General features: G+C 60.2%; 2 protein-coding genes across 11 annotated transcripts in view; both read right to left on the minus strand.

Annotated features, from left to right (window-relative positions):
- Window positions 1-5,368: 5,368 nt before the first annotated feature.
- Window positions 5,369-7,692, minus strand: NKX6-3 (NK6 homeobox 3). Its single transcript, XM_056362987.1, has 3 exons — window positions 7,109-7,692; window positions 5,906-6,075; window positions 5,369-5,829 (listed from the first exon to the last, which is right to left on the minus strand). The coding sequence occupies exons 1-3, from the start codon at window positions 7,488-7,490 to the stop codon at window positions 5,599-5,601; spliced, it is 783 nt and encodes a 260-aa protein (XP_056218962.1). The 5' UTR covers window positions 7,491-7,692; the 3' UTR covers window positions 5,369-5,598.
- A 704-nt stretch (window positions 7,693-8,396) lies between these two features.
- Window positions 8,397-25,905, minus strand: part of ANK1 (ankyrin 1) — a 66,408-nt gene continuing 48,899 nt past the window's right edge. For 4 of the 10 annotated variants that reach the window (XM_056362819.1, XM_056362824.1, XM_056362818.1 and 1 more), the window contains 26 exons: window positions 25,490-25,588; window positions 25,066-25,164; window positions 24,869-24,961; window positions 24,601-24,673; window positions 24,178-24,201; window positions 23,394-23,501; window positions 23,186-23,288; window positions 22,752-22,899; window positions 22,447-22,544; window positions 22,143-22,367; window positions 21,568-21,722; window positions 21,186-21,397; window positions 20,855-21,059; window positions 20,570-20,666; window positions 19,956-20,184; window positions 19,647-19,772; window positions 19,441-19,560; window positions 19,141-19,225; window positions 18,868-18,942; window positions 18,131-18,262; window positions 17,797-17,943; window positions 15,609-16,161; window positions 14,724-14,982; window positions 13,334-13,417; window positions 12,893-13,060; window positions 8,397-10,678 (listed from right to left, as the gene is read on the minus strand). In XM_056362819.1, the coding sequence (XP_056218794.1) occupies window positions 10,652-10,678; window positions 12,893-13,060; window positions 13,334-13,417; window positions 14,724-14,982; window positions 15,609-16,161; window positions 17,797-17,943; window positions 18,131-18,262; window positions 18,868-18,942; window positions 19,141-19,225; window positions 19,441-19,560; window positions 19,647-19,772; window positions 19,956-20,184; window positions 20,570-20,666; window positions 20,855-21,059; window positions 21,186-21,397; window positions 21,568-21,722; window positions 22,143-22,367; window positions 22,447-22,544; window positions 22,752-22,899; window positions 23,186-23,288; window positions 23,394-23,501; window positions 24,178-24,201; window positions 24,601-24,673; window positions 24,869-24,961; window positions 25,066-25,164; window positions 25,490-25,588 (3,744 nt within the window). In that variant the 3' untranslated portion in view covers window positions 8,397-10,651. The other 6 variants (XM_056362825.1, XM_056362820.1, XM_056362822.1 and 3 more) reach the window with 5 other exon arrangements.

Here is a 25,905-nt window from a genome sequence, read left to right on the forward strand (position 1 = left end):
CAGCTATTCTGCATAAATGTCCTGAAATCTGAATTTCCCTGCGCTAGATACTAACATGGATTCAAGGTAGTTCAGTGCCTGCTTCCTTTTATTCGCTGTATCAAGACAGAGAAATGGAGAAAAGAAAGCAACAGAGAGGAAGGGTTCAGAAACTCCCCTAACCTTTCTCATGAGACAGGATGCACATACCCCCACGTTATCCCATTCTGTGCAGCTTCCCTCCCGCGCATTGCTAGTGGCTTCAAAACACTTCTCTTGGGTCGGTTAGGTCGTCTTTACCTGTGCACAATGTGCAAGCAGGGGATGCACAACTTGTCTCCATAGTAGAGGAACCCTATTTTCCATGGTGTGCTATTCTCCACTGCCGTGGTTTAACCCCAGCTGGCAACCCAGCACCACACAGCCGCTCACTTGCACCCCCCGCCCAGAGGGATAGGGAGGAGAATCGGAAAGGAGTGTAAAACTCAAGGGTTGAGATAAGAACAGTTTAATAGGTAAAGCAAAAGCTACACAAGCAAACTTCCCATGTGCAGGCGGGTGTTTGGCCATCCACAGGGAAGCAGGGCTCCATCACACGTAATGGTTACTCAGAAGACAAACACCGTAATGCCGGATGTCCCGCCCTGCCTTCTTCCCCCAGTTTATATACTCAGCATGGCGTCATATGGTATGGATATCCCTTTGGCTAGTTCAGGTCAGCTGTCCCGGCCACGTCCCCTCCCGATTCCCCATGTCCCTCCAGCCCTCTGGCTGGCAGGGCCCAGGAAACCAAAAAGTCCTTGACTTGGTATAAAGATCACCCAGCAACAGCTAACATCGGTGTGCTAATCAACATTGTTCTGGCACCAAATCCAAAACACAGCACTGCACCAGCTACTAAGAAGAAAATAAACCTTATCCCAGCTGAAACCAGGACATCCACCTATGCCAGGTCCATCATTTAATGTAAGAATAAACTGAACTGCTCCCAGTATGATACCTGAGAGGGGACAGTCTTCCTTACAGTGACGTAAAGCTACACTTAGCAGCATATGATCTGCTAACATACAGTTAGGGGAAACATTTCTATACCTAATTGATTTACCTTTGCTTCTCATAGTGCTCAAAATAGGATCCTTTATAAATACACACACAGAGACACATTACCTGCACAAACATTGCATTCAATTATCAGTGATCTGTTACACATGATCACCATTAACATCCAGCCCTGCCAAGAGAAACCAGGCTGTTCGTGTTTGGTGATGGAGATGGCCTTATTGGCCCCATGCTTTTCACTGTTACCCCAATTTCACATTCTTCTCCTGCCCAACTTCAGCTATGGCAACTGATCTGGAGTGGGGGGTGGGGAAGAAAAAGCAACAAAGCCTGATACCATTTTCTTTCCACCTAAGGTAACAGAACAAAAGCAGCTGAAGCCAAGCAGGAGATAGTTAACATCTACAGGACTGAAGTGTATTGCTTATGCTCCTGTGCTACCAATAGAAGACAGAACAACTACTCCTTGCTGACAGACACCTCGGTTGCCCAGGCTAGGACCCCTCCTTCATTAGGAGTGTATTACAGCATCAAGGGCCTATTAACTAGCATTTCAGTTTACTTGTTTTACCCAGTTCGTTAGGTACGGCTCCTAACACCAGTTCACCAGTCCTCCATCGGTGTCCGTTAACTGATGGGGCTGTACTTTGCTCCTTCAAAAAACAAAAGAAAAGAAAAGGAAAAAGCAAAGTGCAACCCTTAGGTCCTTGGCAGTTGTTCTATTCATACAGAGTTTTTGACCATCTTTTAGTTGTAGAAGCAATGCTGGGTATAGCACATGCATTATGGGACTTAACCTGTAGCATCGCTAAGTGTCAGTTACCAAGCAGGTGTGCGTTACCCTGTAGTGACCCTATACCAGGGGTCCTCAAACTACGGCCCGTGGGCTAGATACGCTCCCGCCCCCCCCTCCCCCAGGGGGTTGGGGAGGGAAACCAAGCAGCCGCAGATGGCTTCCTGCCACTTCATCCGCGCTGGCCCCCTGTTTAAAAAAGTTTGAGGACCCTTGCTCTATACCACGTAATCATAGCATTTTACGAGCTGTATTTGCTCCATTTCCTGCTTGAGTCATGTGCTTTTACCCAAAAAGCTGCTGCTGACCTCTGTGGCAGCCTTGGCAGCCTCTGGCCAGGGGAGAAGAGCCCCAGTTTTGCCTAACAGCTTTGCTGCTCAGGCTCCAAGGCTTGCAGAGCTTTTCCCTTGCTCAGGGGGCTGTTTGGGCCTAGGCTGCTGCACTGTGCCGTGGTTTGGGCTGGCTCTGGAGGGTGCCCCTACCCCAGAGAGCCATGGGGTGCCCAGGCAGTGCCGCCCTCACTGGGTCCTATGGGTGCCCTTTCCCCGTGCTCAGCTGCAGACGGGGACACAGCCCTGGGCTGGGGCTGCCTGGGCAGGATCTCTAGGCTCTCCTTCACCTTTCCCCAGCCAGCAGCATGCCAAGCACTCACCCACATCCCTCCTGTCCTCCAGGACTGTGCACCCAGAGCCCTCCTCTCTGGGGCGGGGGGAGTATGGGCATTGGCTTCAGGTCATGCAAACACCACGCCACAGCCGCTGCAGGCACGGGCAGGGGCTCTGCGCTGGCCTCACACACACTCCAGTGCCTGCAGCAGTGTGCCCTGCACCCCTGGGTGCTTGGACCCAGCTGCGGGTGCCCACAAGTCTTCTGCCCACAGCTGGGTCCCCCAGCCCTTGTCACAGAGGCTGTGGAGATGCGCAGGAGCCTGCCCGCCCTCCCAGCTCTGCAGGCCCTCCAACTGCCCCGCCGTGCTTGGGGAACATTTCCAGCAGCCCTGCTCCTGCTGGGATGCTCAGCAGCAGGCAGGGAGCTGGCTGGACAGGTTAGGAGGCACACATCCATCTTTCCTTGGCTCCCCCTCCCCATGCCCCCAGTCAATATGTCTCTCTCCGATGAGAAAGTTAATAAATTTAGCTCTAGATTAAAAGTATCGATCATTTCATTTGTAAGCGATAAATAACCATGGGGGAAGCGCTGGGCGGCCCGCAGGGTAGGTGCTGCTGGCTCTGGCTGCAGCAGCCATGCAGCCTGCTGGGGCCAGGGGCCCTCATATGGATTCTGCCCGGATGCTGGCATTGATTTGCTATTAGTCTCCACGCACCACCCAGTAGCACATCATTCCCGGAGCCGCTATTAATGGCCTTTTGATAAATAATCACTTGTAAGTCAATAAATTTTTATTAAAGAGTGTGGCGCTTTGATTTATGAAAATCCGACGGGGTTTGTCTGGGAGAAAAGGGATGCAGAATTGAAGCGGAGCAGCTATCCATCTGCCTGCCAGGCTGCCCTGCCTGCGCTCGCGCCCACACGCCCCTGGGGCTACCAGCCCCAGGCTCTGCCACACACTGGCAGGAGCCCTGCCCACACGCCCCAGGGCTGCCCAGCCCCAGGTAGGGCCCAGCTGAGGGGCGCAGGGTGGGTTTGGGGAGGGCAGAGCTGGTGCTTGCCACTGACCGGGCTTCGCATGCCCTGCTGAGTACCTGGTGTTGGCAGGGGAACCACTCTGCTGCAGCAAGCCGCAGCAGCAAGCGGCCAGTGCTGGCTGTGCAGGAAGAGAGCAGCAGTGGGCAGAGTGAGCAGGAGAGCAGGGTGGTCCTGGCCACCGCCCCGGGGGCCTGCAGAGAGCAGCACTGCTGGGGGACCCGGCCGGCTGCAGGGACATACAGGGCAGCCAAGCTGCAGGAATGCACAGGGCAGCCAGGCTGCGGCTGCGATTTGTCACCCTCCCCAGCTACAGCAGGCCCTTTGCCACCTGCTTTATTTGTCTCCCAGTCCTGACGTGGCATCAGACAGGTGTTAAACTACTTAATCACTTTAAAATTGTTTTAATTTTCTGTTTTGTATTGATCTCCACAGCACCAATTAATCAGCTCACTGGACCAGGCAGTTAGTACATTAAAAATTGTCAGCCACGCTGGGCAGCTTAGAAAATGTCAAAAAAATATCCTGACAGCAGCTCCTCACTTCTGCCGTGTGGAGCCTGCTCCTGCTGAGTGCTGGTGCTGCCCATGGATGGTGACGTGGCTCTCCCAGCCCTGCCACACAGATGGGTCGCATGGAGCACAGAGCCTCTGCCCCAGCCCCGTGCACTGCACTACCCGTGGGACCTGCCCTCCCGTGCCCTTGCAAAGGGTCTATCAGCTCTGCTACCCGCTGGCATTTGTCCCATCGAGGCAACTGAGAGGGAAGCATTCCAAGCGCCACACTCGCTGCGGCAGGGCTTGACAGGGACCTACGGGATGAGGTTGGTTCTCCTCAGCCCTGGGAAAGTGCTGCCAAGAAGTCAGTGCTCCTTGCAAAGTCCCTCCACCCCAGCGCGTGGCAGAAAGTGACACGTTGGAGGACTTGAAGCCAAATGTGGGCCCCGGGGCCTGGGCAGACGGGTTGCACAGTGATGGTCTGCAGCCCCACACCACGGCTTCACGGCACAAGGCTGGTGCTCAGGGCCGCTGCAAAGCCCCAGTGCTCCAGGGGCACTGATTGTCCCCGGGGGTGGACGTGGCCACCAGTCCATCCCTAGATGTTGCCTGCAGCCACAGGGGAGAGCAGCTTGGGATGCAGCCCCCAGCACTTCCTCCATGCCCATGCCACACTGCTAATCAGTATATGATGGGCCAGCAGCACCTTATCTCTTATTGATTTCTGCCCAAGACACAGCCGGTCTGTTTGCTCACACCTGGCTGGCACTTAACTGGCTCTTGGCTGAACAACTGCTGAGCTCGTTGGGCCCCCAGCACTATGCCTGTGCCAAAGGACTCCCTTTGGCATCCTGAGCAGCTGGGGACAGATGGCCCTATGTGGCACCCACCATTGGTGTGCAAGGGCTGACCATGAGGAGCCACAGCAGGGGGTGTGCAGCCCCACATGCACACCCGTGTGCATATGTGCATCCCCTGCTGTACAGGGGTGCAGCATGGGGAGGGGGGCCCACCAGGTTGGCAGGCAAACACACCGGAGCTATTGACACCACATCAATCCTGTAGCCTCGACAGGTGAATGGGCTCCCACTCACACCATTAAGATAAATGATATTTATTTGCTGCTAAGAGGTTCCAACATGAGGCCCCAACAAGTGACTTTTGAACCAGCACCTCTTGCTGCCCATGCACACACAAACCAGGGAAAACCCTGGAAAGAGTCCCAGGGCTGCCTTCTTCCTGTGGGCTTTCCTGCCACACACACAGAACCACAGCCCCAGCCCCTTCCCCTGCCTGGCACGCAGACCCTGCCCCATTCATGCTATCCCAGCCCCTTCTCTGGCCCAGCCTCACGAGGGGACCCTGGACCACACGGCCACAAAGCAAGCGCTGGGACTTGGCTGGGACCTTTATTGTATCAATGCTGACAGCATGGCCACGCCTGATGCTGCCCACGCATGCTGCTCCCAGCCCTGCAAGCTGTGATCCCTGGGCAGGAGCTGCCAGGAAGCGGGCAACAGCCACCCCATACCCACAGCCGGGCATCTGCTGGGGGGTCACCCCTGGCAGGAAGCAGGCGGCTGGGCCAGGTGCCCCACAGCCCAGAGGAGGGGACTGTGCCGGCACTCAGCCGCTGTGCGTGCCCAAGCCCAGCACAGAGAAGGCCGCACGGTGCTTCCTCAGCAGCAGCCGGATCTTCTCATCATCTGAGTCAGGGTCCAGGGGCTTGTTGTACTCGTCGTCCTCAGTCTCAGAGGCTGCCTGCTCTCCACCAGAGCCCCCCACCCGCTGTGAGGACGAGGAGGGCTCCAGGGCGCTCTTCTTCCTCCATTTGGTCCGTCGGTTCTGGAACCAGACCTGCCACCCCAGGGGCCCAGCTCAGTTAGCAGCCACCACACCACATGCCCTGTGCCACCCAGGTACCAACACTCACCTTCACCTGGGACTCAGTCATGCCAAGGGAATAAGCCAGTCGTGCTCTCTCTGGACCTGCCAGGTACTTGGTCTGCTCAAAAGTCTTCTCCAGAGCAAAGATCTGGTGCCCTGTGAAGGTTGGGCGTGTGTGCTTCTTCTTGTGGATGCTGTCAGCCAGGTGAGCAGGGGCTGTGGAAAAGGATGAGGGAGGTGGGTGAGTGCCTGGGTGCTTTGCGGTGCATGGCTCTGGGCAGCTCTCCCCTTCCTGAACACAGCACCAGCACACCTGCCAGCCCTCAGCACCCACAGAGTCCCTCCATGCTGGCTCCACCCTAAATTAAAACCGTATTCTGGCCTCAGGGCTTCAGCCCCATCCCAGGAGTGCTGAGCTGCCCCCTGTGCCAGTGCCAGGCTGTGTACCCCCTGCGCGGGGACAGCACCAGCTTGTTGTGCCGAGAGGGGAAGGGTCGTTCGCAGCAGTGCACGGCCTCAGAGCCACACAGCACTGGGATCACTGTACCCCTGTGCCCCACACCCCACAGGACGCGTGATGGGAAGGCAGGCAGAGCTGTGCTAGGAGCAGACGGCTGAGCTGCCTGACCTGCCTACTCCAAGAGCAAGGAGAGAGGGGAAGGGGACTACGGCTGCAGATGCTGAGCAGCTGCACCCAGCCCCTGGCCCTGAGCCCCCTGGGGTTCCCCACGGGACAGCGGGTGCACCCGTCCCACCCACCCTCTGGCACAGCAGCAACGTGCTCTGCAATGCCCCCGCCCTCGCCACCAGGCAGGCAGCACTGCCAGCACAGGGTCGGCCACCCTGCCTGCCCCTGCCCCGAGCCAGGCCAGGCACTGGCCCTCGCGAGGCTGCCGGAGCGGCAGGGGATCTCCAGGGTGGCGGGCTCTGCCTGTCCTTGCCAGATGTGGCTCGCCTGGGGACTAAGCAAAGAGTTAACGTTTGCCATTGGAGCTGCCCCTGTTCTTGAGCCAAAACCTCTGGCAGGTTGAGGTCCAGCAGCTCTGGCGCTGGGGCCGCCCTGTGGTCCTGGGGCAGCCCGCAGGGTGACCAGCCATGCCTCGCGCTGGGTGACAGAGAAGATGCGGCCTGGGCAGCTGCCCCACGTCCCGTCGCCGGTGCTGAGGGTTCGGGGCTCTGCGGGGTGCCTGTCGCTCACAGCGCCCACCCGCCTGCCCGCACCCACCCGCCCTGGCCCCACTGTACTTACGGCCGCCGCACTGCCGGCCGCCCCGCCAGTCTGGGGCTGCCTCTGCCCAGCAGCTCCTGCCCCGCGACAGGTAATCGCCACCGGCCTTGGGGAGGGCCCCCACCTGGGGCCCGTAATAGACGCCCGGGGAGCTCAGTCCGTTAAATCCGCCCGCGTGGGGGTAGCCGGGGAGGAGGGTGCTGTTTGGTGTCGCCGCAGGCCGGCTGAGGATGTCAGAGATGCCGTGGGGCGTGCCGGCGGCCAGCTGGGCACCCAGCCCCGGGGGGCCCAGCTTGTAGAAGGAGCTCTGCACCGAGTACTGGCAGACGGGAGCCTTGGCCTCGGGGAAGGGGCCCAGCGAGGGGCCGTTGAGCAGGAAGGTGCCCGGCAGGTTGGCGTCCATGGCTCCGGCGCTGAGGCAGCCCTCAGAGTCCGGCTCCCCAGGGGCGCGACAGCCAGCCCATCCCCACCGGCCTGGGGGCTACCGGGCCCCGGCGTCCGCCCTGCCCGGCGGGCACCTGGGTGGCCGCGGGGGCGGCCCAGGGCGGTGGCGGGGGCCGGGGCCCGGGCAGGGGGCGGCGCGGGCGCCCTCCTGACCCCGGGTGGCCGCGGCACCGGACACTCAACTTGGGTTTGGGAAGCGCCAACATTTCTCTGATAAAGATGAGCCCCATTAGAATACGGGGCCCCCATTGGCCGGGCGGCCGCAGGAGCCGCTCCCATTGGCCGGGTCTCGGCGGCCTCGGCCGCCATTGGCTGCGCCGCGGGGCCAGCCCGGGATTGGCCCGGCCCAGACAAATCGCTCTTTGAAAGCCGGCGGCGGGGGGACGCGGGCGCTGGACAGCGCCGGGCGGGAGCAGCACCGGCACCGGGCACCGGCACCTGGCACCGGCACCGGCACCTGCACCGGGCACCGGCACCGCCGCTGATGCGGGGCCGGAATGCCGGACAGCGCGGCCGGAACGGGCCGGGACGTGGCGCCACCGGGACGCGGCGGGCCGGTGCCCTCGGCAGGCCGGTGCCCTCGGCGGGGCCCCACACAGCGGTGCCGCTGCCCCCGGCGCAGCTGGGCCACCCCCCCCGCCCCGCTGACGCCCCCAGAAGCTCCCGGGGGAGGCCAAGGGCAGCACTGTGCACCCTCCCGGGCGGCTCGCCAGCCGTCTGGCAGCGCACAAACAGGTGCCAGCACCCACCACTGCCCCTGCCCACCTGGCAATGGGGTACGGGTGGAGGGGAGCCCCACGCCACGGTGCACCCCGGAGCCTCGGTCTCCCTCACACCCTTGGAAAAGCAGAGAGGAAAAGCAGAGTTTGTGTTGGTTTCTTTATTAATTCATAGTCTGATAGCTGGTGTACAGGGAAATGATCTATACATCAGGGCTAAGACAGGGAAATCCAAAAGGCTTGTTTCCATAACAATTAAAAAAAGGAAATAAAAGTAATTTTTAAAACTTCTAAAAAGCTTCTAGTGTGCAGACTGCAGCATTCTCTAGACTCAAGGTCGGGTGCAGCCTCCCCCTACCAGCCCTACAAGCAATCCGGGCGCAAAGCAATGTCACTGCAGGTGCCTGGCACGGTTGCAGCACAGCACATTCCCTAAGGCGGATACAAGGCCAAAGCACAGGACCCACACACAACTCTACGGTGGTGCTACGGAGTCAGCTGTCGCAGTGGGTCTAGGGACGTTATTGTACACAGCAAGGGTGATGGATGGAGAGTCTGTCTATATGGCTCAACTTTGGGGTGGGGAAGGGGGTGCTTTGCTCTCCAGGGCTAAGCTGGGTCATTTGCTTTGCTGCAGCTAGGCTTCCTCCTGACTGCAGAGGAGCCAGGGGCTTTCCCAGCAGATGCACGCCCGTGGCAAGACAGGGCTGCCCTACCAGGGTCACCATTGCATGGCCTGAAGCTGAAGGTGGGTTCATTCTGCATCTGGCCACTGAGAGCAAACTTGCACCCCGTGAAACATGTCCATGGCCACCTCCAGGGGAAAGAGCAGGGGATGCCCACACCACTGTGCTACAAAGGCCAGGCCCCCACACTGATTAAGTAAAGGACAGAGTCAGGGACATGGGACCTGCTGCCACTACCTGCATCCTGCTCTCCTGGGGTCAAGTACTGTAGCAGATTCAACCGACTGCACACCTCAGAGTTGCCTGGACGGTTCTGCCCATCACTGCTTTCCTGCTAGAGCAGCTGGCCCTGGGGCTGCCCTAGCTCCCAGGGAGACTGCTTGGTCCAGGCTGCTGCAGCAGGACATTTCACCTGGCCAAAGTGCAGCCACCAGGGGAGCAGCTCCTCACATCTCAGGGATTAGTCCTGGGATGGTCAGCATCCATGGTGTCACTGGACTATCCTCACTCTTGTGCCCTTGCAGGGAGGCCAGGGGACCCTGCGAAGCCCTTGCATGGGGTGCGTAGTGCAGGGCTGCTGGCTCCTGCCAGCTCCTGGCTCATGTCCTGAGCAGATATTGTGCTGAGTAGAGCTAGGCACAACCCCGTGTGTGGCACAAGCATCCCCTACTCTGTCTCACTACCCATCCTCCCTGGGCCCCAAGCACCTCATTGCAGATCTACAGCTTAACCCCAGCTGGAGGCAACACAAACTGGGGCTTGCACCACGGACAGGCCCATGGGACTGCACCTGTGGGCCCCTCGCTTCAGGCCAGGAAGGGAGACCAGGCTCAGCCAGAGGGGCACAGGGCAGCCTGATGCCCTTTTTAGTCCTACAGCCTCCCAGCTCCATTCACCAGAGCCCCTCACGTACTCCAGAGGTTTTGCCCGTCCTGCAGCCTGAAGAGGTATTTGGGAGCAGAGCTGTTACTGCTTTGTACATACTGCTAGAGTGTCCCTAGGGGTTTGCATAGTATTTATTGGTTCATATACACAAGGCTGATTGCTGTACAGTTTACACTTTCAACACAAGCAACGAGCTCAGTGCTCAGCCCAGAGCCCTGCCCTGGCAGGAGACGTTGCACGTGCTGGGGAGAGGAAGGGCAGCCCTGCACCAGCCCCTCTGCCCAGGGCAGCTGTGCTCCCTGCAGCCCTCCTCTCACACACCCCCTGGCAACGGCTGCCCTCCCCATAACCCAACACTCACTGAGAGGGACGAGAAGCGAGTCCAGCAGAGGCAGCACGGGTGATGGGGGTCCAAGCCCCCTCTCCTTCCGTGGCGGGTAGCGCTGTGCTGCCTCAGCTTCCCTCTTGCAGCTGGAGCACGGCATGGGGATGCATTTACACACGTGAACGCATGAGGGTGGCGTCTCTTTCCCTCTTGTTTTCTGCCAGTCCAGCTCTTGCCTTCCAGAGGAACTGAGAGGATGTCCCTGGTGCGAGCTGCTGTCTCTGGGCTCCTGGCAGCAGTGGGGCAGGGACAGAGGCCCCTCCATCAGTTTTAAGTACTGTAGCTCATGCGTCTTGCAGTCAGTCAGTCATGCGGATAGGATGGTAAGTATGTCTCATACAGAAATCATGCCATTAGCCTATAGAAACATGTACAGCCAGCCCTGCTCCCCTTCACTCTCTGCTCTCCTCTCTTCTCCGGTTATGTGTCAGAACGTGCTTGGAGTTCAGTGGTTTGGTGCTGAGGTGAGATCCTGGATAGACAGAGAGACAGAGATGGGGTTACCAGGCAATCATGGTGGCACAGCCAGGAGAAAGGGGATGGGCAGCCAGGTATGTGGCAGCCCCAGCCCCTGCTACACCCTGTGCTTGTCCCACACACCCCCATCCTGCCCAGCTACAAGACAAGTTTTGGGGGATAGGGAACGTGTCAGAGAGACAGCAATGGAGCACCATTAAGTGCCTACAAACACCGGCAATGCCGCAGATGGTGTTGGCTGTGCTGTCCCATGTGCAGAGAGCAGCAACGAGCGGGTGCTGAGCTGCACCAGAGGCAATGTGGTGCTGGGAGGGCTGCTGTAGGCTCTGGGAATAGAGGAGGCCAGCTCTGAGCCCCCAGCCTCAACCAGGGTGACTGCACCTCACCCTCACAGTGGTGAAGACCCCATGCGTTCCTAATGCACACCCCAGGCCACAACAACACACCAAGGAAAACAGCAAGTCCAAAGCAGCAGGAGCACTGTCCCAGAGACAGGCAGGCCCAGGGACTGTCTGGGGTGTGGGGCAGGCAGTAGGTGTGGGGACACGGTCTGCATGAACACATGTGCACAACCACAAGCCTCTTGACTGTCATGCACCCGCTAACACAGTGGAAAGAGGAGGGCAAGGGAGGGCAGACAGGCACAGCCATGCATGTACAGCAGAGACCAGAGGACTGACAGCCCCTGCTTGGCAGCCTCCTCCCTGGCTCAGGCAGTGCCCGGCAGCTGGGGAGCATGCACGCCGCACCTTCCCCCAAGTGCTGCACTGCCGGCCCAGCAGCAAGCATGCAGACAGCAGTGATGCAACTGGGTCCAAGTGTGTTGTGCCAGCCACCCTGCTTTGACCCTGGTCCAGTCCCACCCAACAGGGAAGGGCAGGGGGAGCAGGGAATGTGCAAGACTTGGGGGATGATCCAGTGCTCACACTGGGGATCAAAAGAAGAAATGGCCTGGGCCAAAGGCAAGTCCCCTGACCTCAACCCCTACAAGCATCGTGCTCCTGCACCCTGCCACTGCTGCATTCCCTACCGTCCCGATGTCCACCAGCAGCACCCTGCCAGGGCGCCTGCACCTACTTTCCCGGCGACAGGAGCCGCAGCCTCACTGCCGCCCTCTCGTGCCGCCGTGTGTGGCTGGCAGCGGCAGCCGCTCGCACGTCCCCGCAGAAGTGCTGCGAGCAGACAGCAGGGAATGGTCCAGCAGAACTGTGACACCCCTCATCTGGCTCAGGGCTCTGCCTGCGCCTGGCTGCACCCCGTGGGAAGGGGAGGCAGGGGCACCAGGCTCCCAGGGCTGGTCTCATCTGCACAGGACCGCACAGTCAGTGCTCGTGCGTGATGCAGACAGCTCTGCTCAGACCCCACACAGATGCTGTCCACTCCCTGGAGTGGTTTTGGACAAAGATCACCCCTCTGCTGTAGCTCAGCATAACCAGGAGTAACAACCCTGTGCCCTTGTCACTGGGGACCATTACCCCAAGTGTTCAGGATGCAGTGACTGCAGTAGCAGCCCCTAGCACTGCAGCCGCAGCGAAGTGCTGAGCACAGAGGTTGACCCAGCACCAGCAGCTGGCTGGAGCATCGCTGCAGAACAGGGCACCCCATAACCATTGCACCCACACCCTGGGCCCCAGGAGCAGGTTAGCAGCAGGGGCATGCCACTGCCCACCCTCAGCATTTTGCTGCGGCACAGCAACCCGACTCTGCACGGCTCTGTTACACTTTCCCCAGGAGGATATGCATGACCAGCAGCTCAGTGCAGACAGCAGCATGGGGAGCTGGGACAGAAGGAAGAGCAAAGGTGGGGTTACCTCAAAAGAGGCCATTTGAGGGGTCACTGCTTCCCTCTTTTCAGGCTGGCTCGTTTCACTATCTGAGCCCCCATCCTGCCCCCAGAGACCTCCACTTTCGGGACACGCACTCGCATCTCCTCCTGAGGAAGCCACAGGGGCAGGAAGCAGGAGATCACCCAGGTGGACAGACAGACATACAGAAGAAGACACGAGAGGGAAAGGCAGAGTCAGTTGGCAGAAGACACTGAGCAAGAAGACTGGTGCACTAGGCAAGAGCTGCCCCTGGAGGCCTTAGAGGGGAAACAGGAGAGGAGAGGAGAGCAGGGCGGAAGGACAAAGGGTGGCAGAGCCTCAGAGCCTGCAAATCCTGCAGAGGCAGTGCTGGACACCGGCAGGCACTATGAGCCACACTGTACCTTGGCCCCCAGACTGTCCCGGTGCAGAATGGAGTATTTCATGAAGTGATCATCCTCAGCCTCCAGGTCTTGGGGCTCCTGCAGGGAGCCCTCCAGAATCAGCTCTTCCTGTTCCTGCCTGTCATCCGTGTCACCAGGCCCCAGCTGACGCACCACCTTCCGAATGACCTGTGGAGAACCACACAGTTGGGCATTACAGCTGGCACCAGGGCACCATGCCTCCCTCCTCACCCTGCCTGGCCACAAACTGCACATGGCGTGCAGCCTCTGTCCCATGCACAGGGTCTGGCTGGAGAAGTGCTGTGACTGTAACCAAAGACGACGGGACGTGAGTGCCCTGCGTGGGCCCCTGGGCTGCAGGGAGGAGAGGGCAGCTGGGCAGAGGGGAGAGGAGAAAAGCTGCCGCGTGCCGTTGTCCCCACCATGCCCTTGATCACTCACCTTCTTGGTGATAATATTGCCTTGATCATCTGTGAACTGCTCTTCAGTCACCTGCTCTCCAGGGAGATGAAGGACTTCGTTCCCCTGCAGTGACAGGAGGGACATCAGGGCATTTCAGGGGGAGTGAGGGGAGCCCTTTTGCAGGCAAGGACAGTACAGCTCACAGGCACCCCACAGCCTCTGCCCCATCCTGCCCCATCCCTTCACTGCTCTCCTCTTCATCTGCCCTGGGGGAAGCCCCTCAGCTCCCTGCTCATTACCTTCACAAAGATGCGCCGGCGGACGACCCTGGTGGAGAGAGCCTCCTCATCGTCCGCCAGCCTCTGGCTCTCCCCGAGCTCCTTGTCCAGCTCACGGTGGGCGTGTTTGAGCAGGAAGCGGACAGAGCCCCTGACAATGTGCATGACGTTCTGGCAGCTGACCAGGAAGAAGGCCAGCAGCACCAAGGCAATAAGCAGCTGGGCCAGGAGAGCCCACATCCTGCCTCAGCACGTGCAGCTGCACGTGTGCCCAGTGGGTCTGAGCCCGCAGCTCAGAGCCCGGCCATGCTGTCCAGCTGGGACAGGCAAAACCTCCAGGGCAGGAGCAGCTTTGTGGGTCTGCAGCCTGCCGGGCTCGCCAGCTCTGCGGGAGGACTGCTGTAACCCTAGCTGCCCAGCTCAGCTGGCTGGGGGGGCGGCGAGAAGGGAGCAGGCAGGTGGGGCACCCTTTGCACTCACAGCTTCTGTCAAAGTCATGGGGCTGGGACTGTGACAGCACCACCCATGCCCAGCCAGGCACTAACCAGGACACCCCTGTCTCCCTTCTCCATCAGCTCGCCAACAACCTGTCTTCCTGGCTGTAGTGGAAGGGCATCATGCAGTCCTCCACCACAGGACAAATAAAGCCCCGGGCAGGAGCCAGGGGTTCGGGGTGTCACTGGAATTGCACGTGACTCAGGAGACGCATACTGCAGAGCTGAGCAACCACCTCCAAGCATGGCTGTGCTGCTGGGACTGCTGTGTGCCCTGGCTGGGGAAAGGCACTTGCCCTCTCCTTGTGCTTGCTGGCTCCACGTGGCTGTGGCAAGGTGCCCACCCCCACCCCTGGCCCCCAGACCAGCTCTATTTCTGGCTCCAGCAGGCTGCTGGGCTAGCGGCCAGGGCAGATATCAATAAGGAAGAAGGCAGGGAGGCTGGCTGGGTTATAAATGGAGAGCAAGAGCTCAGGTATCAAGCATAGCAGGCTATTCTGGGCTGAGAGGCACCCCCAGGGGCAGGAAGTGTGGCAGGAGACTTGTGCCTCCACTAGCACCCAGTGTGTCCAGCTGGCCTTGTGGCAGGCTCAGGAAAGGGCCGTGCGTGGGGTCTCTACCACCTGTAGGTCTGGGTCCCCCTGCCCTTACCCTCACCTGCCCAAAGAAGTGGCTGTCTGCCTCATCTTGCCAGCCGCCCGTGGGGTTCTGGGGCTGCCAGTTGCTGTCCTCTGCGGAGCTGACCTGCATCAGCTCCATGGCCGGCGCCAGGACCTGCTCTTGCTCCTGGCCCTGTGCCCCGGAGGCTGTGGTGTGCGTCAGGAGCAGCCTTCGGGTGACCCCCTCCTGCCAGGAGCCCTCTGTCAGGTCCTGTAGGCAGGAGATAAAGGAGCCTTCTGCATTCCAGTCCCTCAGCCTGGGCACCAGAGAGGGACAGGGAGAGAGAGACAGAGAGAGAGAGGCAGTCAGCTTTGGCATGGAGGGCTGCACCCTGAGCACCAGCCTACCTCTGGCAGGCATGCCGGCACATCCTGCACCCCACCAGGCACTGGGCTCCCCTGCTCACAGCACTGCCACGCACCTGGCACAAGCAGCACAAAACGCAGATGTACAGAGAGCACAGGCCTCCTCCCTGCCATGCTTCCTACCCACCCTACAGCCTCGCAGCCTGGCTGCAAGGGTCTAAGGCAATGCTGTGGAGCATCGCCAGGCTCTGCCAGGGACCTCACAGGACCAGTGGCACTGGGAACGTGCGGGGATGCAGCCCAAGCTGAGATGGCTCTGGTAAGCACAATTTACATGCAGGGCCTGGGGTCCCTCCCAGGTGCTCTGCAAGAAGATCTTCCCACCCCGAGAGGTGCAAGGCACTCTGCCCAAGCCACTGCTCTGTCTGCTAGGGATGCCCGGGCTCCAGAGCTGGAGAGCCAGCAGAGAAGCAGGCAAAGCTGGAAGATTATTGCAGCTGGCCCAGTACGGGGCAATAGCTGGCAAAGCAGTTCTGCTCCCCTCCCACAGTCATCCCGGCACCCCAGGCCGCGGTACCTGTCAGTGCTCTTCTCCACGACGTGGCTAATGGTAGGTGATGCTGTGATCCTGGCTTGCACCTTCTGTTGAACTGAAACAAAAGAGACTTCACTCTCTGGGTCCTGCTCCCTGGTCCCTGGCTGGTGATCACCGGCTGGCATCTTCCCCTCTGGCCTCTGCCCCTCCTCCTGCTCTAGAAGGTCAATCAGGCCATTCATGGCATCTGAGTCCACTGTGTCATCCTCAACCAGGTCCATAGAGCCCATGTGGTCTGGGCCATGTGTGTCTGCTAGAAGCTGCCCCGGGAACCGGCCTTCGCTTGTGGCATCCGAGTCCTCGGCCTTGCTGCACTCCAGAGAGGAGTCCTCAGCAGTCACCAGTGAGGGGGTGAGCCCCGAAGACCACACCTGCATGTCGGACATCTCCATCAGGGCATCCTGTTCTGTGGCAGCCATGGGGATAGCATCCATGATGGCCACCTCATTCCAGTACTGGTCAGCACGCAGCGGGGATGGCAGCATGTAATGCAGGGAGGCGGGGGACAGCAGCTCGTCCTGCAGCGAAGCGTAACCTATATGGGCAGATAGAGGCGACATCTCCAGCAGCCGTCTCACGCATACACAAGCACAGTGGGGCGAGAAGGGAAATAGCCTCCAGGAGGATGCCTGCCCCAAGGACAGCAATGGTCATGCCACAGACCCCAGTGGCTGGGCTGAGCAGGGCCGCGCTCGCAGCAGCTGCTGCCTTTGCATGGTTCCTGCAAGTGCCACCATGCCTCCCTTCAAGTCCTGGGGCTGGTTTGGACAGGCCCTGGGGCTGCCCACTCCTATGGGGAGGGCTGGCCTGGGGCCCACAAGATGCCCCATCCACACTGCAGGAGACAGTGTCCTCTTTGCTATCCTGCTCCATCAGCCTCCAGGTCCCTGCCCACAGGCCCCCATCCAGCATCAGCTGGCTGACAGTCAGGTGGCCAAGTCTGGCAGGCACTCTCCACAACAGAGGAGCAGGCTGGAAGCAGTACCATGAGCAGAGAAGGATGGCCCTGGATGGCACGTATCACACGACCCTGAGGCCCTGCAGGATGCAGCCAGGGCCCTACAGCCCTGTTGGAGTCTTTGGGGGTACAAACAGTTGCCACATCCTCATCACTCAGGGCTATGTGCACAGCCCAGGCACACTGATACAGACCACAGCCAAGCCAGGCACTCCCACTAGGCAGCTGGCTTTGCTCAGCCTTTTTCAGCTCTGAGCCACTAGCCCCTTTTCCATCCCCGGAGATCATCAGAGAACCCATTCTGCTCCCCAGGCATCCAGGGATGGCTAGCTGCAGCTGAGGCAGGAGGGACAGCTGGGACACCCAGCACAGAAGGGGCACCTCTCCCCTGTGTGGGTGCCTGGCTCGGGGCAAGCAATGCAGGGCCAGCGAGGGAAGGAGTGCAGGGCAGTGCAAGAGAAGGCCTGGGGTGGCCGCCTGCAAGCATGACAGCCATGAGAGGGGCAGTCCCTGGTGGTGTGCAGTCGCTGGAGCAGGACGCAGCTCCCCGAGGGCTTAGCTGAGGTGGAGACAGTGGAGACAGGCAGTGGAGGAAGATGAGAGGAGGACAGGCCAGGATGAGCTCAGAGGAGAGAGGTGAAAAGAAGTGACCCACAGGAGTGCCTGCACCTCACAGTGCTAGGTGGCATGTTGAGAGAGCAGAACAACGGGAGAGACAGAGAGGGAGAGAGCGATGAGCCAGCGCTACACAGGCAGCGACACAGTGCAGGGCTGCAGCAGCACAAAGCCCTGCCCTTGCCAGGTGAGCCTGCTCCCTGACGGCACACCCTGCAGCTGACCCTGGCTGCATCCCCACACGCAGGCATGCTCTGCCTGGGACCCAGCCCGGGTGCACCACTGCAGCTGGACAGCCAGGACTCTGTGAGCTCCCTGGCCACCGCTCAGCTCGCACAGCTCCAGGCACCTCTCACTGGCACGTCAGGACAAGGAAACTGTGACCACCCCACCTGGAGAAGTCAGTATGGCAAGACCAAGCTCCCTGCAGCGTAAGCCCCGGTGAAGGGGCCATGTCTGTCAGCAATGCCTTGGGCCCACTGAACTCCCAGTGGGCTGCTGGTGCACCCTAGTCAGGTAAGATACCAGCCCCGCTCTGTCTGCATGGACCCTGCCCCCAGGAGCCTCCCTCCGTCCCTGCCCAAAGCCGGGACTCACCATTCATCTGGGATGGTGAGAGGGAGTAGTCTCTGTCCGTGTAGCGCCAGCTGCCCTTCAGGCTGCGGCTCTGCCGGCCGGAGCCCTCCAGCGTGTTGACAATCTCGCTGCGGTCGATGTTCCTCAGCGCCGTGTACAGATTCTCAACTGCAGGGGGAAGCCATTATCAGCAAACTGGTCACTGGGGGAGCGAAGCAATGCCCCAGACACCCCCCAGGCAGGCGTAGGTGTGCATGACCCAGTGGTGTAAAGCCAGCCAGTGACCCCTGAGCACACTCTGGCACAGCCAGCCCTGTCACCTCCGTGCCTGTAACAGGGCACTGCAGATACTCACTCTTGACACCCTTGCCCTCGCGGCTGACCCAGAGGTTGAGTAAAGCTATGCTCTGCTCCAGCAGGGAGTTGGGATTTTCTGCACGTATCCTGTTGATGTCTTCCACCCCAAACTGCAGCTCACGTGCCAGCTCTGGGGGAGACACCACATCTCAGCATCATGCCCTCTGGCACCCACTGCCACCCCCTGAGCCAATAAGGCTAGGGACGCTGTGAAGGGCTCAGCCAGACCCAACACACAGTCCCCATCACATACAACAACTGAACACAACAGAACATGCAGGAGCAGGAGCTGGGACAAGGCAGAGGTTGAAGCCCCTCTGCCCAGGCTGGCTGTGACCGGTGTAGCAGTGTCTTATGCTAAGGAGAAACGTGGGTACTGCCACTGGGCACGTGGCTGCATCTGTAGCACAGGGCCTCCACAAACAGCAGCAATATGTGCAACTCAGAACAAAACCCTAGCCTGGTATCTGCACATGTGTCTGAATGCATGCACAGCTGCAAGAAGGTTCATTTCAGTGCCACGGTATGCTCACGGTTTAGCAGAAGTGCTGGGAGGCAAAGACAGCCTGCCAGAGGAGCTAGTGCAGACTGCGTGCATACCACCTGCACCAGGGCCCAGCTCCCTGGACAGCGCAAAGCATAATCGCACCACCCTGCAGCACATTTCTAGCCTTCCTAAGTGTCAGCTTTCCAAGGAGTGCTGTGTATCCTCAGAGCCCTCAGGTGTGGACTCACCAGCCCAGCTTAGGCCCAGCTGTTCTGCTATGTCAACCATCTTCTGGTCTGCCTTGTCCGTGCTGCTCAGAGAGCCTGGAGAAGAGGGAGTCACAGCTTCAGCTGCGCCGGGCCCCACACCAGGGTGGGGAGGGCAAAGGGGTGCTGGCTGTGGGGGCCTCATGCAGGACCAAAAGGAAACCCGCAGGGAAAAGGAAGCTGCCACGAGTGTGAGTACGGCAGGGTCAGCCCAGCCTTTCCACCAGGCTTGACCAGTCCTAGCAGGCTGCATACCGAAACTGGTCTCACTTAGGATGCTGTATCGCTCCCGCAGAGACAACGGCGTCAGTGTCCTCCTCCGCTCCTCGCTGCCACTTGCCTGTGAGAGTGGGGACAAACCAAGGGGTCACCAGCTTGAAAAGAGGGCAGCAGCTCTGCCCTGGCACCACTGCTTCCCCTGCAGCCTCAGAGTGGCACGATGTGGCCATGCAGAGCAGCTGAGGAAGAAAAGACTGTGAGGGCTGTCTCCTGCACCGGAGGGCAGGATGGGCCCCTGCAGCCCCCTCCCAGAGGTGCCAGAGACCAGGCACTGACCTTGGTGCAGGGTGGTATGCTGATGTTCAGGTGGCAGAGCACATGCTGGAGGTCCTCATATTTCATGGCCTTGCGCAAGAAAGACAGGGATCCACTGGCTTCCCGGCTGCTGTCCCGAACCTGAGCACCGAGAGCCTGGTTAGGTGGCTTGACACGTACAGGCACAGAGGCCCCAGCTGCAGCCCAGCTCGGCACCCTGCCGTTACCTTGATGGGGATGGCGAGACGATTCTCGCGGAAGGACTGGAAGAGGAAGGTGCGGGGCTGAGTGGCCTTCTTGACCGGCACCAGGTTCCCTGAGAGCTCAACGTGCAAAGGCATCCCCTCTACCACCTGGCACGGAGCAGAAAACAGGCTCAGACCCTGTGCGGAGTCGCTTATCCTGCCACTGGACAGGGCAGGTAACCCCGACTTTCCTCCCTGGGCCGGGGTCAGGCCCCTCCACCAGCATCAGACTCCCCTCGCTTGAGCAGCCTTCTCCCTGCTGCCCCCCTCAACATGCTGGTGGGGACAAACCTCAATGTCCCTGCTGCGAGCCACCTCAGTGAAGTTTTCATGCTGCTCTAAAGTCTTGTCAACCTTGTCGTCAGTCATGCAGTAGCAGCGTAGCCGGCCTTCCCGTGCATCATTCATCTTGGCAAACACCACGAATTTGGCCATGTAGGGCACAGCCGTCAGCTCCTTGTACAGCACTGTGGCAAAGTGCACGGCCTCGGCTGTGCGTGGGCAGTCAGCCAGCCAGAACCTGTGGGAGGGCTGGGTTGGGGCACTGCCGGGCAGGTTCCCCAGTGGCACCAGGAGAGCTGCCCCCCACCCCAACAGCAAACCGCACTGCGGAGGGTGCCCAAGAGCTCTGGGTACAGGAGCAGCCCCATCCATGATGGGGACCCACCCAAGTAAAAAGAACGGCCCCTTCCCTCTGCAACACACAGTTGTCATGAGTGTTTCCTGAAGCGTGCTGAGGCAGCATGGGGGTCTCAAGGCTGGAGGCAACTGCCCTGCACACGGGAATGGGGCAGCGCCACAATGAGCACAGGGAGGGGAGGCTCCTCTTGGCACAGGCTGCAACCTGGGAGGGCCCAAGGAGCAGCAGATGTCCCCAGATGAGCACACGATCTCCCAGGACTCACCTGGCAGACACATTGGTGGTAAAGTTAGCACACTCATTTTCGTAGACCAGCTTTGTGGTGCCTGTTATGTCTTCCCACTGGGCTTGGGCTGTCCCTCCTGCAGCAGAAAGAAAGGGTAAGCATGCTGCCTTTCTGTAAGCTTGGGGTCTGCATCCCCCAGGCATCTGCCCTCTCCATCGCTGTGACCTGTCCTCAGCTTGCAGGAGCTGCACCCCACCAAGGCAGCCCATCCCATCCCCCTCCAGAGAGCTCGACTGCCTGCACAGTAGGGGTTGGCAGCCTTACCAATGACACTGCAGAGCAGGCGCAGGCTGGTGGTGTCACCCTCACCGCTGTCTCGGGGATTGTCCTTCCAGGATGGTGGCAGTGGGATGCGGAGGCCGATGGGGCGGTGGAACTTCCTTCGGCGTGGCTCCACTGTGACGATGGGGCTGAAGGTTGCCTGGTTCCCCAGCAGCTTAGTCACCAGCTCATCGGGCACGGGCTGTGCCTGCCGGCAGCACCAGCACAGGCATCAGGGCCTGTCTCCCCCAGGCTGGGGCACAGCCTGGACCTGCTGCCTACCCCTGCCTGCAGGAGCCCAGCCGGGCCCTGGGCCAGGCTCCCCAGGGCTCACCTGCAGGGCCAACCTCACTCCCTTGGTGACAGCAGTGTCCGGGAAGGTGGCCTGTACCATGGGCACCAGTGTGCTTTTTAAACACCCTCCCTCAGGGCTGATCGTATCGCAGTCCTGGCAAATCCGGGACATGACCACGAAGTAGAGAGGAAAGTCGGTGGTGATGATGCGGCAGACCCTCTTCTTCTCCAGCTCCTCCAGGGTCTCCAGCTCTGCAAGGGCAGCATAGCCATCAATGCCCATACACCAAACCTGTGGCTGCTACCCATCACCCCCTCCAAGGTGCACTGACCACACAAGCTCATCCCACCACCCAGGCCGGCCACAGCCCTGCCTGTGGGGAGCTGCATGGTGTCAAGCCCCCATTGCCTGGCACACTCACCCTCATCCATGCCGTTGAGCAGCTGGTCCATGTAGCTCTCCTCATAGCGGTTGCGGTGCTCCTTCCAAACAGAGCCATTCTCACTGCGCAACACCACCAGCTCACGGTCTCCACGCCCATACGAGGCAAAGTGTGGGATCTCCACAATGACAGGGCTGCAGACAGCAGAGGAAGAGCGCTTGCACCCGCTGCTGCTGCTCGGACACGCAGGCAGCAAGGCAGCCCTGGGCAGAACACCCACCCATCGTGCTGCACAGCTGCCGCAGGAGGAAGGCAAGGCTGCTCACACCCCTCTCTCAAGGAAGTGGGGCTCTGTGCCTGGCAGGACCGTGCTGGTCAGGCTTTTCCTACCACAGCACAGCCACTGCTCCATTACGCTGGAACGACCCACCTCAGAAGCAGGCTGCACCGGGCCAGAGGTGGGATCTCTCCTGCACCAGAGCCCCAGCAGCAGAGATGGACAGAGGTCTTGTTCCAGTTGGCAGAGACTCCAGAGGAGCCCAGATCCATCCCCAGTCCTGAGGGATGGCCCTGATGTGGGCAGCCCCATCTGTTCTGTTCCTAGCTGTGCTCACCTGAGGAACTGGGCACCGGTGGGCCCCAGGGCAATGATCCGGCTGGCCAGACCCTCCTCCTCAGCCAGCGATGGGGGTGCAGGCAGCTTTTGGGGCTTCACAAGGCGGCAGGTGATGCGGGTCGGTGCTGCGCAGGCACGGGGTGGGATGACCACACGCAGTCCATGGTGCCGGCTGCCCCGCATGGAGCCACCACGGGCATCCACCATGAAGCTCACCAGGAACCTGGAGTGGGCAGAGGCATGGGCAGGTGAGCACCTTGCAGCTGGCTCATGCATAGAGTGTGCATGGGCTGGGCACTCACCCTGTGTGCACGGGGCTGGCCACTGGGCTGATGTTATCTGAGGTCTCAGTGGCAGGGCTGCTGGGGATCAGGGAGTCCTCATCAAACTCCTTGGAGGGCTGTATAAGGCAAGGAAGAGACCCATGGGCACAGGGACCTATTGGGGGTGCTGGGCCTGCCCACTCCTCCACAGTCTCATAACCCTCCCCGAGCAGTCCTGTACCACCAAGTCCATCCCCACCACCCACCCCATGTTTGGCTGACAGGGGGCTCCCCCCGGCAGATAATGCCTGCGGGGGCTGTGGCAGGCTGTGTCTCATGCTCACCTCCTGCGGGGACACCGAGGGTGCATGCAGCAGACTGACTTGCTCAGCTTCTGTCTCCACAGGTCCTACCTGCTCAGTCTCCTCTGCTCTGGTCACCACAGTCTCAGGTGGGATGCAGGGGACCTGCAGGACAGCTGGAGACTCCACCCTGGCAGGAGAGGGATGACAGCCACTGAAGTGGTCAGCCTGAGCCCCTCAGCCCTTAGCCCTCCCCAGAGAGTTCCAGAGCCATTGGATGAAGGCAAAGTCAAGAGCAGACCCGTGTCCTGGTGCAGGAACAATACCAACCAGCTTTGCCTGCCATGCTAGCTGATAGGGGCTCAGTGATCCATTCCTTGCCCAGACCTATCCCTGATCCACTGGCAACCCAGCCCTGCACCAGGCTGGCCCTGTGCCCTGTACCTGCTCCCTCCTCACCACCCAGCGCCTCTTACGTTTGCTCCAGTGTCGTCATGGTCACAAACTCCAGCATCTCCTTCTTGCCCTCCTGGTCCCTGGCATCAGCTGTCCTGGGCTTTGGTGTGATCAGCTCCTCCTCTGAAACCGAGAGCTAGCTCAGCATGCAGAGAGGCAGAAGGACAATGGAGCACCCATGTGCAGCCCTTGTCCCCATCCCTCCACAGGTCTGGAGCCAGGGCCCACCTCTGCTCCCACTGTTGGCCACACACACTTGCCTCCTGGGGCTCGGCCAGCCATGGGGCAGCTTTGCCCTCTGCCAGATGGGGTCTGCTGGCAGGGCCAAAGCCTGTGCTGCAGGTCGGTGAGACAAGAGCTGTGGTAGCTGTCAGGAGCCACAGCTGCTAGCTGACCCCTTTCCCACAGCACCAAGCACAGAGTACAGCCTACTGTTGGATGCTGGGGACAGGAATGTAGGCAGGCCTGGGGACATGGGAAGGATGCCCTAACATGGCCGAGTGCAGCCACACGCCCCCCTTGGAGGCAGAAGCCCAGCCAACGCTGCCTGCTGCTAGTTAACACCTGCTAAGCTGTTCACCAGCGTTTGGGTCTTGCCAATGCCCTATGGGAGTGAGGCCAGCACCTTCCAAAGCAGGGAGGGAGCCCCAGTTATGGAGAGGGGACTGTAGCAGCACCAAGACCCTGAGCACTCGGGTTCATCCCTGCCCTGGCCAGGACAGCACAGGGCAGTTGTGGAGGGGCAGCAGATTTTGCCACAGAACCAGGCTCTTCTGCCTCCTGGGGACAGTGCTGGGGGCCTACCAGGAGCCAGGGCTCCCCCCAGGCTGGGGCAAGGCCTGTTCATGCAGTCACACCACGGCAAGCAGCACGGACACAGGTGGGCAGGGCAGGACAGCAGGGCCTGCGCTGGACAGCACCAGGGCACAGCAGATGGACATGGCATGCGGGTGGTTAGTGGCCATGGGGTGAAATGGGTCACTGAGCTGGGGCGGGGGGACACATTTCATACCCATTACTGTGACATGAGCAGTGCCTGCAAAGTAAGAAGAGGCAAAGGTGAGGTGTTGGTGGGAGGGAGCAGGAGCAGACCAGCTGCAGCTGAGCTGGGAGCTGGTACCACCCCGCGGAGCAGGTCACAGCGGTGAGCTCTGCACGCCCACGGGCTCTCTGCACGCTGTCCCTGGGGCACGGGACCATGGAGAGGTCCAGTCATATCCCTCCTGCATAGCGCAGGGAAGCACCTGAACCAGGAGGTGCCACCCTAGGAGTCCGGTGGGCTCCCCTTGTCCTCTCCACAAGACCAACTGTGGGGCCACACAGTTCCCCCACGGCCCCCGGCAGGAATGCCAGTGCCTATTCTTGAGACTGCTGCCTGCCATGCTGGGCCAGCCAGCGGATCTCTGGGATGGTGGGCCCAGTTCTGGCCCCTCACCTTCATCCTCTGACACGTCCAGAATTTCGTCTACAGTCTCTGGGAAGCTCATGCGGTGCTTGTCACCAATTGACTGCGGGAGCAGAGCAGAGTCAGAGGAGGCCAGCTCTTTGCTGCACAGCTGCCTGCAGCCCCCTTCTCACCCCTGGGCTAGGCATCCAGCTGTCAACACTGGCGCTGCCCAGCCATGCTCAGTGGACCTTTGCAGGGCTGCTCCCAGCCCCATCCCTCCTCCGCAGGGTCCTGGTCCCAGTCCCCAGGGGCTTACCAGGACATCGGTTTCCTCTGTGACGATCTTGAGCACGTCTGTGACAGAAATGTAGCCAAGCCTCTTTGCAATGGCCAGGGGAGTGGTGCCATTCTGTGCAGGGAAGAAATACCGAGTGAGCAGCAGCCACAGGGAAGCCCAGGCAGGCACCCCAGCTTGCCATGGGGCGAGTAGGTGCAGGCACACGCCGTACTCACCATGCTGATCTCATTGGGAGAGGCACCATGCTTCAGCAGCAGTGTCACAACATCCGTGTGGCCCTGCTGCGCTGCTTGGTGCAGAGGGGTGTAGCCCAGCTGCAGGGGAGGACAGAGGGTGCTGCCATCAGTTCCAGGTGTGTGCTGCCCCAGAAGTGCCCCGGGGCCTCACTCTGTGCTTCAAGCCTGGAGCATGAGCGTGGCTCCCTTCTTTCCAGAGCAAGCAAAATGGCTCTGCAGAACCCAGCACTTTCCCCAGGCCTGTAGCTAGACTACAGAAGCTTCCAGACATGGAGACAGGAGGGCTTGGAGCAATGTGGGGGTAGGGGAAGTGGAAGCAGGGAGGGAGGCTAAGCCTTCCCCATCAACCTGCATGCTGTTGCCAAGGGCAGAAAGGTCCTTGGAGCACAGGACATTTCTGTACCTTAGTCTTGGCGTTGACATCAGCCTGGTGCTGCAGCAAAAACTTCACCAGCTTGATGTTCCCATAGTGGCTGGCCACATGCAGCGGAGTATAGCCCATCTGAAAAATGACATCAGGTTTCAGCCTGCCCTCAGTGGCACTTCCTTCCCTTCCGGCTTCAGTATGCTCATCCCATGGGTAAGGCCCCACAGATGAAGGACGGGGCATGTGTGCAGGTACTGCCTGAGAGCCCAGGACCAGGGCAGAAGGCACACTGCAGACCACACCATGGTTGTGCCTGTTGGTACAGGGGTGAGCTGTGGGAGCAGGCAAGAATCATCCCTCCAGGAAGGTGGAGGGAAGAGGTGGAAGAGTCCCCAAGGCAGAGACAAAATGGTAAGGATGCCTGCAAGAGGGCAGACTTGCACAAAGAAAAA

This window comes from Falco biarmicus, chromosome 18, assembly GCF_023638135.1.
Source record: "Falco biarmicus isolate bFalBia1 chromosome 18, bFalBia1.pri, whole genome shotgun sequence".
Classification (NCBI taxonomy): domain Eukaryota; kingdom Metazoa; phylum Chordata; class Aves; order Falconiformes; family Falconidae; genus Falco; species Falco biarmicus.